At 51.2% G+C, this 19384-nt stretch overlaps 1 protein-coding gene across 4 annotated transcripts in view; it reads left to right on the plus strand.

Moving 5' to 3' along the window:
• Positions 1 to 888: 888 nt before the first annotated feature.
• The window catches only part of SAMD4A (sterile alpha motif domain containing 4A), a 107013-nt gene continuing 88517 nt past the window's right edge, over positions 889 to 19384 (plus strand). For all 4 annotated transcript variants that reach the window (XM_075029499.1, XM_075029501.1, XM_075029500.1 and 1 more), the window contains exons 1-2: positions 889 to 971; positions 1411 to 2077. In XM_075029499.1, the coding sequence (XP_074885600.1) occupies positions 1882 to 2077 (196 nt within the window). In that variant the 5' untranslated portion in view covers positions 889 to 971; positions 1411 to 1881. The remainder of the gene's footprint in view (positions 972 to 1410; positions 2078 to 19384) is intronic.

The raw sequence follows: 19384 nt of genomic DNA on the forward strand, positions 1-19384 counted from the left end.
AAAGCGACCGGGACTGGGAAATGCTGCAAAGGTACCAGTGTTGCTTGCTCCCTGAAGCACAAGCCGTGGGCAGATCAGACATTTGACACCCTTTTGCTGTCCCCACAAATAAGTGCATTTTACACCTTTATTTATGTTTCATAAAGCGTTAGATTCTGCTCGGTATTTGCTGTCTTCTTGCAAATGCTTGTGCTTGGGTTTGGGTTTTTTTTCCCCATTTCCCTTCTTGGATATACCTGCATCACGCATCCCTCGAATACCAGGGAAATAAAATCTGCAGGGGGAAACCGATAGCCTGAAAAAACCCAAATCCTGCCCCTCTCTGTTAGCGCTTGCAGGGTTAAATCCATCGACTGCTGGCCAAAACCCCGGGACAGCATTTACCACTGAGCGTGCCGATATGCAAAACATTCCAAAAGAAAAAAATTAAAATAATTTTTAAAAAGACCCTTTTTTTTTTTTTTTTTTTTTTTTTGCCGATGCGACATTCACCGGAGTCGAAAGTAGCATTTCCCCCCCCCCAAAAAAAAATAAAAAATTAAAAATAAACCCTTGCCATTACCCATCAGTCCACTAGATGGCGGTTTCCTCCAGCGGGAAAAATCCGGGGTTTTGCCAACCGGCGGGGGGCGCGCGAGGGCGCGCCGGCGCGCCCCCGCCTCCCCCCACCCCGCGCCCCGCCCCCGCGCTCCCCCCCTCCCCTCATCATGACGTCACCGCTATGCAAATGAGCGGCATGTGGGGGAGCGGGGGCTCGGCGCGCCGCTGGGTTCAGTCTCGCGCCGCGGAGCCGCCGCCGTCGCCGCCGCCGCCGCTCGCGCTCCGCGCCCCCCCCCTCCTCCTCCCCTCTCCCTTTCCCACCCCTTTTTTTTTCTCCCCCCCCCCCCCTTTTTCCCTTTATCCCCGCCATGGCACGGCCCCCCCCAGCGCCGAGCCGACCCCCCCCGCTTCCCGGCGCCGGTATGAGTCAGGTGAGTGTTTTAGTGCGGAGGGAGGGGGGGGGGGGGAACTTTTTTTTGGGGGGGGGGGGAACAACTCACTCCCCCCCCCCCACTTTAGCTGCAGTGGGGACACCCCCAGGGTGCTGGATGCATTGGGGGGGGGGTGCTTATCCCGGGGTGCTGGATGCATTGGGGGGGGGGGTTGCTTACTGCCCCCCCCCCCCCATTGGGGTGCTGGATGCGTGGGTGGGTGGGTGCTTACCCCCCCCCCGGGGATGCTGGGGGGGGCTGCTCCCAGCGCTGGGGGTGTCACAGATCTCGTTGGAGGAGGAGGAGGAGGAGGAAAGCAGCCGGGCTGCGGTGCCCGGCCCCGCTGCATGCCAGGGCCGAGGGCGAGCCTTCCTCCTCCTCCTCTTCCTCCTCCTCCTGCCCCCCCCCTCCGCCTGACACCCCCCCTTCTCTCTTCCAGGTGTGAGGCCCCCGCCGGGAGGAGGCAGCCCCCGCCGCAGCCTCGCTGGGGGCAGCCCTGACGCTGCTGCTGCTGCTGCTGCTGGGGTTTTCCTTTTTTTTTTTTTCCCCTTTTTTTGGGGTTTTTCTTTTTTATTTTGGTCACCCCCCCCCTCCTCCTCCTTCTCCCTTTTTTCCCCTCCTCCTTCCCTCCCTCCCGTGTCGCCGTCAGGGAATCCAGCGCTGCACCGAAGCCAGAAGAGAGGGAGCAAAAACCCAACCCAGGCCGAAAGCTGCGTCCAAAACAAAACCCACCGTTTTTATTGCAAAGGAGATTTCTTTTTTTTTTTTTTTTTTTTTTTAATTTTTATTATTATTTTTTTTAATCCTGACCCGAAACGCAGGGAAGGAAGCGGAGTCGGGGCAGGAAGGCTTTCCCGGTATATTTATTTTCTCCCCCCGCAGAGGTGTCTCCTCCGGCCGCCGGCTCACCATGATGTTTCGAGACCAGGTCGGCGTGTTGGCCGGTTGGTTCAAGGGCTGGAACGAGTGCGAGCAGACTGTTGCGCTGCTTTCGCTGCTGAAACGCGTCAGCCGGACCCAAGCTCGATTCCTCCAGCTCTGCCTGGAGCACTCCCTGGCAGACTGCACCGAGCTCCACATCCTCGAAGGGGAAGCCAACAACCCCGGTGAGTTGGTTTTTGCTGCAGCCCTTCTTGAACGATGCTCTAATGCAGGCAAAATTTAAAAAAAAAAATAAAAAAAAAAATAATGATAAAACACCCAAGAGAAGAGGGAGGTCGGGGAGCCAGGGCTCCCCAGCTCGGCTGCATCGACAGCTTCTCTTACGTTTTATTTTTCAAACGGGTGATGGCTTATTTCAGTTTATTTCACAGCAAACTACTCCAGTCTATGGCGTGGTGTAACTACGGTAGCATGAATGATTGGTGGGGTTTTTTTCCTCCCCCCCTCCTTCCTCCTTCCATGCAGTTTCCTGTGAAATAAGTAAGTCAGGTCACGTAGAGTCTGGATTTTCTAGGCTTCTTTTGGACAACGTGGCTTGCTTTGCTTTCTGCAACATGCAGAAGCAGCCCATTGCTACCTTAGACGAACTGTTATTTTTCTAAAGGTCTGAGCAGCTGGGTTATCCTACTTTTATTTTATTTTATTTTTTTGAATGTGGCCATTCCTATTTCATCATTCAGATCCTGTTTGGACGCATTTTTTTCCTGCGGCTCTGAATACCCCCTTGTGTTTCAGTGGAGCTCTAAGAAAATACGAGTAGGCTGTTTTATGTTACTGAACGTTCAGGATGCATTACGGCGAACGTGCATGGCTACGAAAGTATATTTTGGTTTTATTTATACACCCTTACAAGTTACTCAACTCTGCAGAAGTAAATGGAGTTGGAGCAGGATGAAAATGGCCCGAGCGAATTGCGCCGTGTGTCAACGTATTTATTTATGGGTGTGTGTGCATTACCAACATGTATGTTCCGAAGTGCGTATGTGCGGATGCACGCAGGGATGCAAGTCGCTTTAAGCAGAGTTTCTGATACACAGAGTATGAGCGGGGGGGGCGAAATCTCTCTTTAAGTCGCATAATTCTGTTTCCCCAACCCCTCCAAAAAAACCCCAACAAAAAACCAAAGCAAAAACTCCCCCCCTTGTTGCAAAGCCGTCCCTTTTATTTAAAATCCCGGGGGGTTGCGGCGGGGAGGGGGGGGGGTTACCCGGGAGCTCTTGCTTTTCGAGCCGTGCGTGTCGAAGTGGTGTCGGAGAGCAGCCCCGTTGCATTTTGCGATAGGTGGAAAAATTTTGCGATAGGTGGAAAAATTTTGCGATAGGTGGAAAAATTTTGCGATAGGTGGAAAAATTTTGCGGGCTGACGGCGGCCGGATCCCGAACAGAGCCCCCGGTGTTGACGGGACGGGGAGGAATGCAGGGTCCTTCTCCAGCTGTTCCCTATTAGAGCACCGAGCCGGCAGGATTTGGCAGCTGCCTGTGCTGCCATTTGATGACAAGGTCCAGCGCGACGTCGCCTTCGACCGAGGACGGATTTAAGTCCTTCTGCAGGAAACGCAACCCCGGGGCTGCTCCAGGGCTGGCTATGGGGGGGGACGGACACAAGGCTGGAATTGGCCCGTTCCCTTATATAGCTCGCAGGAATGAGAGGGAGGAATGCTGCCGAGTGCGCCTGGGCGCGATACTGCTGGTTTTATAAACAGCTGAAGGGCCGAACCTCGTCCGTTTGGGGTGGGGAGGCCCCTGGGGGTTTTGGGGGGGGGGGGGGCAGGGAGGGAACATGCTCTTTAAATTCAGCTGCTCCGGGATAAATGTGCCGAGATTCCCGCAGCGAGGCAGCGCAAGCAAAGTATTTTTAATAATTGTTTATCAGCCTCGTGATTTTTCGTTCAAATCGTGGGTTTGGAGGTAGCCGCGTCCCCTCGGTTGGTCAGGTAATTAGAGGGGGGTGATTTACCTCCTGACCGCAGAAAAGGCGAATTGGAAAGGATAAACGGCGTTTTGAAGTCTTCCCGGGTACGAAGTTGCTTAGGGCCGTCTGCGTGGTGGCGTTTGCTTGGTGTAAGCCAGGGTGGACGCCGGGGGTTGGACCTTTCCCATCTCTACCCGTGCGAGCAATCCCCGCTCGCCCCTGTAATCCCATTGACCTTGCTTGGCGCGAGGATTTCTCCTGCGAGCTGAGCTTGGCATCCAGCCTCCTGCCTGTCCCTTAGCGCGTCTGTGGAGCTGCCTGCGCTTTCCCTGACGTTCCTTCCAAAAATTCGAGCTGTTCCTCCAGGGCATTCGTAACTCCAATAGCAAAACCTGCATCCGTCGAGCTCCCCTTTCTCGCCAAACGCCTCTCCGTACGGCTTTCCCGTGGGATGGACGTACCCGTGCATCCTGCGGAGCGGGACGTGCGCTTCTCCGAGCCGCGCGGTCCTGTTGCGGTGGAGGGAAGGGTGGCTGAGATTTGCAACCGCGCGCCGTTAGGAAATAGCTCTTAGGCTCCGGTGTTAACGCTGCCTTCTTCATAAAACCATCTGTATTTCTTAAATCGCTCCTATTCAGCACCCCGTTTTGCAGCCTGGCATTTGTCGCTGGCCTGGCAATGGAATCGCACCAAGTTCTTCTGAAAAGCAGCGTCATCGTCTAACCTTGCGTTACTCTTTGTTGGTTGAATCCCGTTGTTTGCTGAACTAAATTTGAGCTCGATTCCCTCCCAGGCTGAGGGCTGAGGTGGCTCCTGGTATGTTTTCCTGGTGTTGGCTGACTTGGAAATGGTGGCTCTTTGCTTGTAGATGCCCCACCAGCATCCTTGTTGGTGTTGGGGACATGTCAACAGTGGCGTGCAAGGGACCGCGGGGTGATGGGGTTGCACAGCCCGAACGGGCCGTGGGAGCTGGCTCTAAGACGTGGTGTGGTCACCTTCGATGAAGCACGGGTGAAATCCTCCGTCCGGCAAGGGGTGTCACTGCGAGTTGAGCGATGCTGGTCTGAATGCAACGGGCTGGTCTAATGTGCCGGAGCAAGCGTCCGAATTGACGTAAACGGTGGGTCCTCGTGAGAAGCGAGTTGTTTCGTACGTGCAGGACCTGTTGCTTGTCCCAACCCTGTTGGGGAGGTGGGAAAACTTGACCGTTACCCCCAGTTCGCAGCCGTCAGAAGGAGGGGGCAGCCCTGCCGTGTTCCTTGGTGGATGGGCACCGTCCTTGGCAATATCGTCACCAAGAACTGAGATCAGGAGGGGGTCCAAAGGGAGATGGGAGCATGAAACCCTCACTGGCTGCTGGAGCTGGGCTCGTGAGCCTTTGGGTGTGTGGACCAGGCGTGGAGGAAAACTCCTCTGAACAAAGGCGTCCAGGTTGTTTCTTGCCTGGTAGACTCCAAATAAGAGGTCTGCTGTATGGCTGATGAGATGGAAAAACCTCAAGGAAGAAAAAATAACTCTTTTTAACTAGTTAATTGACATGGAGAAGCAAGCATATTTATTTTGAAGGAGTTCTATCTTATTTTTTCCAAGCGTGAGGGTATTTTTTGATAATGGCAGCCTAGCCCTTCTCGTTAGGACCGCAAACCCGATGCGGCTCTGCAGCGTACGGCCATCTACGACCCCCAAAAAGGCCTGGGGAGCCTCCTGCTTCTGTGGCTCTTTGGATACCTGCTCAGGCACGGAGGGGTGGATGTAACCGTGTTGCCCACCTCGGATGAGAGACATCTTGCAGAAAGCTACACCGGAGACGTGGTGACTACATGTGGCGCGGGGGCTGCGAGACCGCCTGCAATCCGCAGTGCATTTACAAACGTTGCTTGATTATAAAGGTAAAATGGAAGTGAGAAGCAAACGCAGGAGGAAATCTGTGTGTTTCTTCATTAGGTGAAGCGTAGGGCTCGTGGTTGTCCTTCGTGGTGGCTATGAGTAGCCTCGCAGAGCCTTAGTGGTTTAACTGGTAAAGAATGTGGGTTGCTGCTAATTCAGTTTGAGCGCAAATGGCTTGGCCTGCCGTGCACGGAGAAGAATATAGAAACCATATTATCCGCGCACAGAAATAGAAGTTTCAGGTATTACATAGCGCTATTTAAAAGCCTGCTATAACTTCCTTCCTTCCTTCCAGCCTGGCCTCGCTGGGCGGCTTCGTTCCCAGCTGCTCGGAGCCGTCAGGACGCGGCGACCTCCTCCGAGCCGCCGGTAAAGGTCAGGCAGGAGCTTAACGTGCCCCGTGGTGGGAACGGGACCCACGGTCCTCCCGCGCCCGCCGGCTGGGGCTCGGGCACCGAGGGGTGCCGGGTACGGCCGCTCCGCGGGATACAGACCCGCTGGGGAGGTGGGATGCTGCCGAATCCACGAAACGTGGTCCGTAGGCTTTTGGCGTTGAGCGCGAGGTGTGCTTCTGCTCTCACCTGCTTGGGCATCCCCTCTCCGATGGCCAGAAGTGTGACCAGGGTTTTTTTGGTTTTTGTAACTGGAGTAGTCCCAAATCCCGTCCCACTGGCCCCAGCTTCGGAGCTCCCGCGGTCTCTGCGGGTCGACAGAGATGCCCGAAAGCTCCTGTGGGTCTTCCAGGCACCCAAGCACCCGTCTGCTCTGATGTGACAGCTTTAAGCTCTGGGTCTTGAAGGACAACAAGCTTGCTTTGCCCTGTGCGCAGAACATTAACTACTTCACATGTTAAGGCCAAAATCTTTATTTCATTTCGGCAGGCTGTCAAGTATCACAATGAGAGCATCAAAATGACCTAGATTTCTTGTCCTGGGAAGGACTGGCTGGAGGAAGAGACAAGGGTTGCAGGCAGCGGTAATGTCTTTAATTAGACCAAGTGATGCAGCTGGAAAAAACGGCCAAGCATGAAGGTGCACCAGCTCAAAGGAGGGCTTGTGTGGTTGTGGGGTTTTTTTGTTGGTGGGGTTTTGTTTTTTTTTTTTTTCCCATCGACTGTACCAGCTGGTCTATTAAAAGGTATTACATGTTCCTGCAGACCTCGCCTCTTATATCCTTAGGTCGTCATGGCTCCAGCCCCTACGACTGTTGCTGCCACCCCATCTGCAGACAGTCTCCCGGCTCATCGGGAAGCTACTACCCCTCCGCTGTGCAAATTTTGCAGTTTGCCCCAGTGCCCCCCACTGATGGAAAATCATCCCAGTACCCAGTTTGAAGATGGTTCCCAGTTTTTTGGGGTTTTTTTAATTTATTTATTTTTCTTGGCTTACCACTGCGTTGCAATGCTGAACTCTAGTTTAAGCACCCTTGGGCTGTGCAAGAGCATCGCCGGGCTGTCCCACGGGGGGGACCGGAGGGGCTGAGCAGGCATCCTTGGAGGAGGACGGGGTGAGGAGCTAAGCCCCATGCTCGGTGGGAGCGATAGGAAATTTTAAGTGCAACGCTGGACGTCGGCATCGCGTGGTGCCTCTGCATACTTGCCTCTGCTGGGAGAGGGGTGTGAGCAGCCCTGCCAGCTCCGCTCATTAAAAATCATGAGCTGGGACTCTTAAATGGAAAGATCTGCTGAGCTGTTGGACACTGGCTTCTTTTAATCTGCATGCTGTTGCTTGAGCTGCTGCCACGCATCTTGCCCAGGTTTTGTTTGCAAACTTGAGGGCTGGAGGCTCTCTCTGCTGGGTTTTTTTGGAGAATAGCAAGGGGAGGGGTACGGAGGTACAGAGCCATGTTAGCCAGGGGCTTTGAGCAAGGCTACACACCCAGTATTCTCTTGCAATTCAAAGATACTTTTCTTTTGAAAGATGCTTTCCGGAGGAGCTGTGGGAAGCACCGCAGGCCAGCGTTTGGCTCACACCAGCCCTGGCCGGAGGCAGGTCTGTGGCGCGGCGAGAAGAAGGCTCCCCTTCGCTCTCCCCTTCGCTCTCCCCCTTGCCCTGTTACCGGGACCTAGAGGAGACGCCTCTGGGCTTACGCTTAACTCTTCTATACTTTCTCCTATCTGCTTAAAACCATCTTCCTTCGTGGTTCCTGGCAAGTGTCCCTCGCAGTTGGAGAAGCGAGCGGCGAGGTCTCCTCCACGGGGCAGAGCTAATGAGGGCTGGGTCGTTTGGGCGGCGGGTGCGACTCTTCTGCACGGCAGGGCTTGCCGGGGGAAACTTTTTTTTTTAGGTAGCGATGCTTAAAATAGGAGAGAGGGAAGAAAAAGTTAACTCATGAGAACGGCGTGGTTTGCTGCCTGGAGCATCGTGTGGTGCGAGAGGGTCTGCCCACGGGTGGGCTGCTTTCTTCCAAAGAGACTTTTCTGTACTTTGCAGTGTCCTTTAACTGTTTTGTCATATAGTTGCGTGCCTCAGCGAGGGGCCTGATGTCAGGCTTACTTTCCCCACTGGCTGCAGTTGGGAAAAATCCCACCGTTGAAGTGCGTGTAAAAAGATGGAGAGAAGCATTTCACCCATCGTCGCAGACCTGAGCTGGAGTTCTCTGCCTGGACCAGCTTGTAGTTGTCCCTTGATTTCTATGCAAATGCCACCCTTCTCTGTAGGTATCTCATGTTTGTGCTTGGAAAAGGAGTCGAGATTAAGTTCTGCCCCACAACAGTGGGTGCAGGGAGGCTGTAAGTGAAGGCGAGGAACCGCACGGGGCATCGCTGACAGCGTATGGCAGTCTTCAATCCATCAAGATAGGGATTGATGGGAGAGGTCAAGGAAAACTTCAGATTGGGAGCCGAATAAGAACCAACTGTAGAGCCATCAGTTAAAATAATCTAGTTTGCGAATGCACTTGTCTTCAAATGAGATTAAATGGATGAATGGGGAAGGCGCTTTGCTTGTAGCCTGGCCGTTCTGGGTGGATGATCGTCTGCATGGTTATGTCCTTTGGCGTGTTAGACCTCAGCATCTGAACAAAGCTGCGTGCCCATCTCGCCATTTATATTTTCCACATTTGCATTTGGGCCGGTTGCTTTTAAAACAGTTGATGCTCTGGTCAGCCAAAGTTTCCTGCAAAGTTTCCCTGAAGCGGTTGGTGAAGGTTCCTGTGGACCAGGTGGATCACGGTGCGAATTCCCATCTTCCTACAGTTTCTCAAGCTTTGGCCTTTCTTTTCCATCTTCCATCAAAAACTACCTTTATTGAATTTGTGGCCAATGAAAGCCATTTTTTTACCGAGCTGCGAGTTACGTTTGCAATCGGCGTGAGTAACTGAAATAGTAATTAGCGTGAACGCTTGCTATATTTTAAGATGCGTTCGTCAGTGCTTTAGCTCTCCAGCTTCGTGCTTCTGTCTAATGTTACCGCAGATAACTGTTTGGAGAAAGGGCACCCCGTGTCCGACCGCTGCATCCAAACCCCAGGGCTCGGAGCCGACAGCCCCTCGGGGTTGGGTTCGTCGGGGCTGGTGTACTACAGCGGCTGCTGGGCTGCGTTTTTGGGGTCCCACCTGATCGCCCCAGTCTTCTCCCCACTTCTTAGTGAGTGGGATGACCCCTTACGTGAATCGCGTGTGCCTGCATATGTACCTCGGAGTGGGCATGTGCCCTTTGTATTTTCTTTCTGTTTTCACTGAGTAAACAAGAGCATTAGTTTTTTTTTTACTAACTCTTAGTTACGCAAGAGCAGCTGAAAGAGGCTGCAGACTCCGATGCAGGGGATGTACGGGCTTGCGTGCTTGCCCCTTTTCTCTTAAAAAACCGATGTGTTTATCTTTGCAGCCTTAAGAAGGAGACCCAGAGGTCTCCGCCGAGCCCGAGTTTGGCAATGGCAAACAGCCAAGCCGGTGGCTTTCCATCTTGGCCTCAGTAATTACAAATAAAGTTGAGGTTGGAGCGAGCGGATCCGTTCCCGGCTTTCCGCCTGCGCGCCGCTTCCTCTTCCGCAGCAGATGCGTTAAGTGGAGGGGCAGGATCTCATCAAAACAAGGTTGGGATTGTTTCTCGGTTGGAGCACCGTGGTGCTGGCTTTTTCTTCGGAAGGGGTTGCGTTTCTGGCGTGGGGGGATTGCAAGCCGGATTTCTCCGTCCCAAACCCTCTGCTCCGGGAGGTCTCACCCGTTGCGTGGTGGCCGTGCAATTCGGTCTGCTCCGATTTTTGGGTCCTGAGCAGAAAAATGAGCCCGGTCGGGGTGGGAGGACCAGCTCTGGAAGCAGAAACCCAGTTTGCTTTGTACCTGGCAGGAGTTAGCTGCGTGAGGCAGGTGGATGGGCTTTTACTAGTTTTTCCATGCCCGAGGCAAACGCATCTGTCTAAGGCGAGAGGAGACGTAAGCGAAGGATTTATCAGCGCAGGTTCACCCTTCCAAAGCCTGGTTCACAGCTCGCAGTTTTATCTGTGTATTTGCATGTGGTGACTCCATGGCACGGTGTGGTTGCATCAAAGATTTTGGCAGAGGTGTCTGAATCGTACCGTGTTTTTTCTGATCAGGCTCTGGGCTTGCCGAGCCGTGCGGGTGTGCGGTGCAGCACCTCGTCTGAGGCTTTTGGGGCTTCTGTCTGGAACAAGCGAAGGTTCCGCTCGCTGATGAAGCCTGTAGGCTTGAAACCGGGGTGATAACCATGTATTTTGCTACTATTAATTCTGGCTTCCGCCCTTTGCAGACTTTTCAGGGCATTAGCAGTGCTTGAGCTGTAGCACAAAAAATTTCTCGTATTCTATAAAAACAATCCGCGGGGCAGAAAAAGACTTTCTCCTGCCCGGGCTACTGTGCTTGAACAAACTCATGGTCATTTTGTATTGTGAGCAATACAAAAAATGGGACTTTCCGTTACGGAAGATACGGTTGGATATGATGTCTCTGTTGCACCAAGGGCTGAGCCAGCTTCTGCCGCAATCCCTGCAAGCCTTCCCTGACATTTGCAGGAGCTGGACGTGGCCCTGCGTTGAGCTATCATGCCTGAAGACGTTATTTTACTTCAAGTAACGTTAATATTGTGAGTGTCACCTGCAGGATTCAGCAGCTTTGCTCTGCTCTTTGCTGTTGAGCGAGGCAGCCCTGGAGTGGAAGCACAGGGCGCTTTAAAAAGCTTCTCTTCTGTTACTGATCCTCGCAAGTAATTAGTTCCAGATTTCTCTTCTCTTTTTTTTTTCTTTTTTTTTTTTTGATAAAACTTATTTCAGACAAACCACAAACCTACCTTACTTTTAACCAGTTAGTTCTCCTGTTCCTTGCCTACACTGTTGCCTGGTGGGGTATGGGCACGTGTTGTGTTTGGAGTTTTAATTGTTGTAAGAAGAAATTGAGTGGGTGGATGAAACAGGGTTTGACCAGGTTTAGCTTGAAGCATTTTAAAACTCACTTTCCATGCCACTGCATTTTTCTTGTTGTCTGTGTTTTCAAAGAAAAAACCCTGAACATCACAGTTTGGTTCTTCTTGTCCTCGTGTTTTATTGTCCCCTTCTCTCTGTCCCTCGTCTGCAACAGGGAGTGAAGAAGCAGGAAAACCAGGAGAGAAACGTGGAGGAAAAAAACCTCACAACTCTTGTTGTGGAGAAACTTGGCTGATCTGACTTTTGCAGATAGAACATAGTGTTTCTGCAGCAGCTGTGTTCTACGTTCATGCATTTTCCCGGTTTTCATAGTTTTCCTGTTGGGATATTCCCCTTGTGTCTCATCCAACAAAAATCCATGTGATTTTTCTACCTTTTTTCTGTCTGTTCCCCAGTGTGCTCAAAGTGCCCATGGGATCAGCTTGGTTCTGGGTAGGTTTTTTAAAAAAAATCTTACAGTTCCAAAAAAGTGGATTATTTAAAACAAAAAACAAACAAAAAAAAACAATCCAAAAAACAAAGTCCCCAGGCTGTTTCCCACCAGATAATGGGAACGTAGATGAAACGTTGAGTTACAGCTACCTGAGTGACCTTTTAAGATAAGAATTGTTATTGACTGGCGGTATTATGTTAAACTGATAAGAATTCTTTTTTAAAAGAGGAGGGGAAAAAAAAAAAAAACCAACAACAAACCCTCCAGTAACCATAACAACTTACTCGGCAATGCCACGGGCAGCGCACAGCTCCTTCCTGACGCTGGTGCTGGGGTCTCGATCCCGTCCCGCAGCCCCTCGGAGGGACCTGGGAGACCTCCCCGGAGCTTCAGGTTGGTGCTCTGAAGGATGCTCGAGGTCGCTTAACGCTGCTCCGGTTGTTGTCAGCCCCTGAATTTTCATCCTCCGTAGGGGAATTTTAGCTGGAGAGTTGTGCTGGGGCTCGGTGGGGTGCTGCGGGTTTTGGGTGTTGCGGGAGGGATGGGTGCGAGGGGAGGAGGTGCTGGGAAGCAGGAAGGATGATTTTGGAAGGCAAAGGAGGATGCTTTCGATGGTCCTTGCTTCAGAAATGAGGAACCGGGCAAGGAAGGCTCTTCCTTACGGTTCCTTCCCATTACCTTCCCTTACAGGCAGGCACAGCGCAGCCCGTGGAGCCCCGCCGGGAGCTGGCTCCCATCTCTGCACCCCAGCAGAGGTGCCAGCTCCCTATTTCGGGTTATTGTAACAGAGTGAGGAGTCTGGTGAGGACATACGTGTACTTAAAGCCTTCCTTTGCCCAGATGAGCCCTGCTTGGTATGTTTGCACATGCTGCTCCTGGGGATGCTGTCAATTTAAAGCAGAATTCACAGTTCTGCCACGGACTCCGTTACCGTCTGTTATCAGGGGCTGCCACTGAGATTATTAGAGCTAAAGAAAACCAACCGTGAGCAATTGATTTTTCTTACCACCTGCTTTTCTTCTTCCTCCCCCATCCCTTTGCACTTGCATTACCTGCGTGTCGCAGGTTCCCACGTTTTGTGGAAAGTGCGTGTCCACGCTCGTGGCTCGCGGGTGGGGGTGAGCCGAAAGGTGAACAAGCAAGAAGCAGCAGCTTGGAAAGCTCAGAGACCCAGGAGGTCTGAAAGGAGAGGGGATAGGCCTGGTACAACAAAAAAATACTCTAAACGCTTTAGAATTAGGTCTAGGGGGGGAAAAAAAATAATCCATTTGAATACATACCAGCAGAAGCGGCAGAGGTGTGCAACTCGGTGTGTCTGTTCAGGAAATCAATTACTTAAACCTGCTCGGTTAAAAGAATCATCGCAGCAGCGTGAATTCTTTTAACGATAGCTCTTAGCGCTGTTTAAAGGTGTCTTCTCGGACTGCACTCGCTAACCTTTCATCACATTATTCTGAAGCAGTCAGTTGGATGCTGAATGCTTTTTGTAGCCGATGTCAAATCTCGGTCAGCTGGAGAGCCTTTATAAATAAAGGTGTCTGCTTGTATTCAGGCATACGTGGATAATAGCTGCTGTAATTCAGCTGTCCAGCTCGGCTACCCGGCTTTTATAAATGACTGATCAGAGATTCCACTGAGAATGAGTATTTAAAGGGATGGAGCTGCTAAAAGTGGTCTCTGTACTGATAAGTATAGCGAGTCTCTATCCCCGGGACAGGTGGCCGGCGTTGCCCTCCTTCCACTGATGTCCCAGGTTTATATTTCACACAAAGCAAATGTTGCATTAATAAATTTTTGCATTGCGGCTAGATTGCAGGGCTCTGCATTAATTTTTTGCAAGCTACACTTGAATCTTTCAGTTTGTCATCTTTTTCTTTTCCCTTTTTTTTTTTATGGGAGCGGGTAAACACTCGGAGATCTCTCTGGACAAGCCACAGCAGCTGGAGGATACTGGTTTCTCTATGGAGTGGAGGAATTTCATCAGAGGAGCTATTGTTTGACTGTGTTCTCAGCATTTTGGCAACTGTTCTTTAGATTAACCCTACAGAAAGGGGAGGGTGCTCTTTGCCGGGTCTGAAATAATTGCAAAAATGTGGGCAGATGCTTTTGCATTGTTAGAAGTCGATACTGGTCGGTAGTGGGGAAGCGTGGTGTGGGATTAAGGAACGAAGAAGCCCAAGTTCTTTAAATCCCTCCTAAAGCCAAACTGGATGTTAGCATTGATGTTCAGTTGTTTTCTGTTTTTAAAATAGAAATAGTTCGCGTTTTCTGTGCCCGGTTCCTGGGCGCACAGCTTGCTTGCAGGGTGGCAGTTTGCGGGGAGCATCGCCTGTCCCCTCGCGGCCGGTGGGTCCGGATCGTTCGGCTCCATCCCTGTCCCCGGGCTCCATCCCTGTCCCCGGCCACTTCTGTACCCTCCCTCGGAGGGAAGATGCTGAGAGCTGCCCCACAGTTTCTTGCCGCGGAGGCTCCTTGGGCCGTTCCTTCTCTCCCGGAGGGCTGCGGTGGGTTGCAGCTGGCACTCCCGGCCCGTGTCCCGAGTGAACTAATACAGAATACTCACTTGCTGGAAAATCCATTTTCCTGGGCGTAGGCTGTTGTGCTTGGAAAGGAGGAGGATTCGGTACAAGAGCAAGCATCCCACGTATGGCTTGGATACGGCAGGTGGGGAAGGAAACCCTGCCCCAGCTCTGAAATGTTTGTGCCTAGGTTACCTGTGTGCAGGGCCCTTTTAAAATGTATTTCTCCGTGCATTCATTTATTCCTATCCTGCAGCTTGAGTCCTGGCAGGGCTGTTTATATCGCTGTATATCCACGTGCGGCGTACCCCAGCCCTTTCACCATTTGCATCCCCTGCAGAAAAACATCTCAGCAGAATGTGCCTTCTCTGGGGTGGCTTTTATTTGCTTATTTTTTTAATTTAAAAAAAAAAAAAAAAAAAAAAAGGTTGCTAAAGCTTTTCCCAGGAGACAGTCAGCACTTCTGAGTGAATTCTTGCATTCCCGGGCTCTCGTCCCCGTCCTGCGTGGGAAGGCAGGGCTGTCCCCGCGCACAGCTGATGCTGACGCCCTGGTTCCTTTTTGGTGTCCCCCAGCACTGGCCAGGCTTGGACCCCTGTGCCCGCGCCAAATCGCAACGTAAATGCGTCCCACCTCAAGGATGGGAACGAAGAGCGATGTAGTCTGCTGCCCGATGAACCACCCTGCCGAAGTCAGTGGTGCTTTTAGCTGGGTTTAATTCCAGTGGGTGAGTCCTGCTCGCCAATGAAACGGATAAAAAATTGCTTGTTGGGGCTTTGAGTGTAATTATGCTGAATTTATCCTGCTGAATTTGGCCCCTCGGCACTGGTGGAAAAACGGGAATGACCTCCCTAATCCTGCTGGGGCCACTGAATCTGGCAGCAGTCTCCCCGAGCCGGGGAAAACACTTTGCGATACTGACTCTCTTTTTGTACGAGGGCGCATCAAGGTGTTCTTGAGTGAACAAATAGATGCTGCTGGCGAAAGCTGGTGGCTCTGGAGAGGCAGAGCTCCTCACTGCAAAGCTGCCCGGCTGCAAAAGCTTGGCATGTGCCCCTTCTTCCCCTGGGCACACCGCTCTTAGGTGGTAGACGTGGGTACGACGTGCCGATTTTGCTTTTTTGGGTTGATGAGTGGGGAAGTTAGCTCGTGAAATCTCACGTTTTAGCTTGTGGTGTGAGGGTGGCAGTGTCTGATTTTACCAGGGCAATAAAATCTGATGGCGGTGGATAGCAAAGAACCCCCTTAATGGGTTAGGTGGTGGCTGGAGATAGCCGGACTGGTGTAGAACTGGAGGGGTGAGTCGTTCCCGTGCACCGAGGGACGACACGAACTCGCTGTGGACCAGCAGTCACACCGCAGCCTGGGCTCGTACCTGCTCGTGCCGTGAGCGCAAGGATGCGTCGCCCACCCGTGACCCGGCGTGGTCCCTCGCGGGGGACCCGGAGGAGAATTTGGGAGCCCGTGAGCTATGGCCGGGGGGTGATGAAGCTCCTCGCCCGCCACGCAGCAGCTTCTTCCTCTGCTGGTGCCTGCAGAGCCGAGTTCAGCCCCTGGCTCCGTTAGTTGCCGGCTCTGCAAAACATAAATGAGGTGTTTTTGTTTGGTTTTTTTTTTTTTTTTAATCTGATGGGCTTATTTTGGTTCAGTTTACCCATATAATTACACTAATTTGCGCTATTATATGCAAAGAGATTAAAAATGCATCTGGCAGAGAGGATTAAAAACTAGTAATCTGGCTGTTAAGAAGCACACGATGTTTTAGGATTTCCTTTCTAGGTGTGCGGAGCTCTGTAACATAAGCAAATGTGATCCTTTGTAGTTGCAGTTTTCATAGGGAGAGCTCATTAAAGCTAGTGTGATTGTTCAAGTAAACGAGAAATGAATGAATTTAAAATATAAAACTAAATGCTACCACATTAAAGCAGTAGTCATGATTTAAGAGCTTGATCTTTGTTTTGGTTTGTTTTTTTTTCCTGTACGTGAACCTGGAGCAATAGGGTTGCTTTACCTTTTAAAGGATTTAACAAGTTGCTCTAATTTTCTTTTAATGTTGCAGTGCTTCAAAATAATGCAAGGTCAGACCGAGCGTAACTAATTCCAGTTTGAAGGCAGAGGGTAGCCTGTTTCTCAATAGACTTACAATTAGTGCAGCAATACTCCTGCCTTCAAGAGGGACGTAGCAGGAAATGAGACTGCTGGAATCTCGGTAAATAAAAATATGCGCTTGGGGATTTTTTTTTGTTCCCTTTTTTTTGTACAAGGAGACAGGGGAACCCTATAAAAGCCGAGGTTTAATTTACTTGCTTTCACATGTGCTTCTGGCCTGAGAGGACTCGTGGCAGGAGGTCAAGCAGGAGGATGCCCTTGCACCCTTCGGGGGCTGGCAAACCCCTCCGAGGGTGCTGTCTTTTGAGTTCTCATCACTTGGTTTGTCCACGTTTACCCGTGGCAGGGTCCCAAGGATGCCGAGAGCTTTTCTCCCGGGATCCGAGTTGGTCTGGTGCTGCTGCGTGAGCCCTGCTGCTCCATCCCAGCCGGGTGCTGGGCTTTCGGGGGCAATCGCCTTGCTATTTTGCAAAATCTCTTTGTTGCACCATTAAGGCTTGTTGTTGTGAATATTGGCTTCATCATCTTGATGTCAGGAAAAAAAAAACCCCTGGCTGTTTTCACATCGCTCTTGGTATGCTACCCATTCTGGCCTCCCGTGTAACAAGAAGCCCAAAGCATCATCCTTCTCCTGCAGCAAGCGTGCGTGTGGCCAAAGCATATCTGGCTTTAGTTAGGTCATCTGTGGGGATCCTGCAGCCTGTCCCGGCTGCGGTGCTGCTCCGATGGATGGTGTTAATTAGCAAATAACCGTCACCGTGTCACCTTAGTGCTTCAGGTGATGCCCAGGCTCCTCCACTGCCATCATTGGAGAACGGTTTCCCAGCTTGTCCCTTACTGCATGTGTGAATTTTGCTTTCAGAGTCTGGACGGCTGTCGCAATCCCCGTGCGTCCCTTTTTTCCGTACGTTGCGGTCTCCTGCTGCCGGAGGTGGCCGGCAGCGTGGTGACGCCGTGAGCGCGGGTAGGGAAAGGGGAGCTGCCATGCCCTCGCTCCCCTTTACCTTCCCTTTCCTCGTCCAGAGAGACTTTATTTTCGCGATGTAGCGGTTGCTAGCGATCGCCGCGAGGGTTTGCTGCCACCTGCCCAAGGGGAGACGGTGAGGACGAGTCCCGTTTCCCACCAGCCTTGCCCCATCGCCGCCGGGATGCAGGTGCCGGTCCCTGGACCACTCTGACTCGTCCCCGCCTGGGATGCAGCCAGCAACCTCCCGTCCCGTCGGTGCCAGCTGGAGCCTCGCCGGCAGCACCAGGCATCCCTGGGCATCACCTTCCCGCTGGCAGAGCCCCGGCCGAATAAAAAAGCGTTTTTCTTTCTCCGTCTCCTACCTGCTGCGTGACTGCCCGGCCTCAGGGAGGGAGATGGGGCTGTGGGCATCTCTCCAGCCGTGCTTCGGTCTGCTTTTATCTCCCTTGAAATGTCTGCACGCCCTGGTTTGCAAATACAGTCAGCTCTGCCTGGCTCCATTGAGGTTTTTTTCTTTTTTTTTTTTTTTCTTTTTTGTTAACTCCTTACGTGCCCTTGGCTGATATAATTTGGCCCGTTGTGGTAGAAATCCCAGCGTGTGCTCCATGCTTGTGCTCTTTTTTTTTTTTTGCAGCGAAAACCGTATGTTGCAGCTCCCAGGAGAGAGGAAAGCAGAGTTAAGTTTTCATCTCTGTCGTAGCTAATTTAAGGGGTGAGAAAGCGGCCTGGGTTTGTTTTTTAAGAACTGGGCATATACTGATAGTACCAGTGTCAGTACTGAATAACTCAATAAGCTGAAGAATGCAGTAATATCTAAAATTAAATCTGTTCTTAATTGCTGGGTTATAAATGGCAGCGTTTTCTCCAAATGGAATTAATTTATTATTTTTCAATTGCCGACACAAGACTCAGCAGCGCAAACCCCACAGTTAGCATTAATACAATAATAAGGCGCTTCCAAAAGGTGCATTTGGCATTTGTAATGCACAATACAATCTAACAAACCATAAACTGTGTCAAAATACTGTTAAGGTGGTAATTAAAACTTTAAAAAAAAATGTAGAATAGATGAGTACATTCCAAATTGTGACTTTTCAATGAAGCTCTTTCATAAAAAACATTGTTTCTTGCCAAAACAAATTCAAAGGCATTTTTGTAATTTCTGTTGGGGAAAGGAGGAGTGTTTATCCAGCTTTTCATGTTGGCTGGGCTTTTTGACTTTTCTTTAAGGAGGGGGAAAAAAAAAAAAAGGCAGTGCAAAAAGAGGTATTTTTGTCTGAATGCGCATTAAAAAGTCTTGCTCCTGTCCTCTCCAGAGTGATGTGCAAAGGCTGGAGAGGGATGCGCCTGGGGCTGCAGGGCTTTCTTTAGCATCACAGCTGAAACCCAGCGGTGATGGGATCCCCTCGCACATTGCGGAGCCCGAAGCGGTTCCTAACGGCACGAGGATGCCGGGGCTCCTGCCGACATGGGTGGCAAAGCTCCCCTTGCCTCCGGTGGCTCCTGTTTTTGGAGGAGGAACCCCCCCCGCGGGTGCTCGGGCTGGGGCTGGGGTTCCCACGCTTGCTTTGCAGAGCATCTTCTGCAGTGACAGGCATCCAACTGGTGCACAAAGCAAAACTGCTTGAGGTATTTATAGTTTTTCCTTCTGATTTTTTTTTTTTATCCTTCCAATTTTGGACACGTTTTTGACAGCTTTTACCTGCTGAGTCACCATTCATCCTCTTGCACGGGAGCTACTCCTGCCATACCAATTCCCCGAGCAGGCTTGAGCAACCATCGTTTAAAAATAAATCCTGTCAAGGAAGTGTTGGGTTTTTTTTTTTTTTTTTCGTATCACCAACTGCTTTTCCTGCTGTGTGTTTGCTTTCTTACACAAGATGGCTATTTTATAGATGCGATGCCTTCACGTTGCTAAGGATGGCTTTATGATTTATCACGTCCCGCCGCAGCGTACCGTGTGGAGGAACTGCGTGTTGAAACCAGATAACGGTGCAACTTTTGAAGATAACTATATCTGATTCTGCAACAAGTGCTCTGGTTTCCCTAAGATGGACTTTTTTGGTGGTAAACCGCAACTTGAGCACAAACTGTTTGATTCGCGTAGCTCCGCTTGATAAATAACTCCTCGTCCGCGGCAAGTAGCCGTGACTGTTCCTTCGGATGGATGGGAAGGGAGGGTCGGTCTTGCCAAGGGTAACCCTGATATCCAGGTCGGTTTTCTTTCCCACTTACCGGGTTCAGATGGCAGCAGTGTTTACAGCTGT

Source organism: Buteo buteo, chromosome 6 (assembly GCF_964188355.1).
Source record: "Buteo buteo chromosome 6, bButBut1.hap1.1, whole genome shotgun sequence".
NCBI classification, from domain to species: Eukaryota; Metazoa; Chordata; class Aves; order Accipitriformes; family Accipitridae; genus Buteo; species Buteo buteo.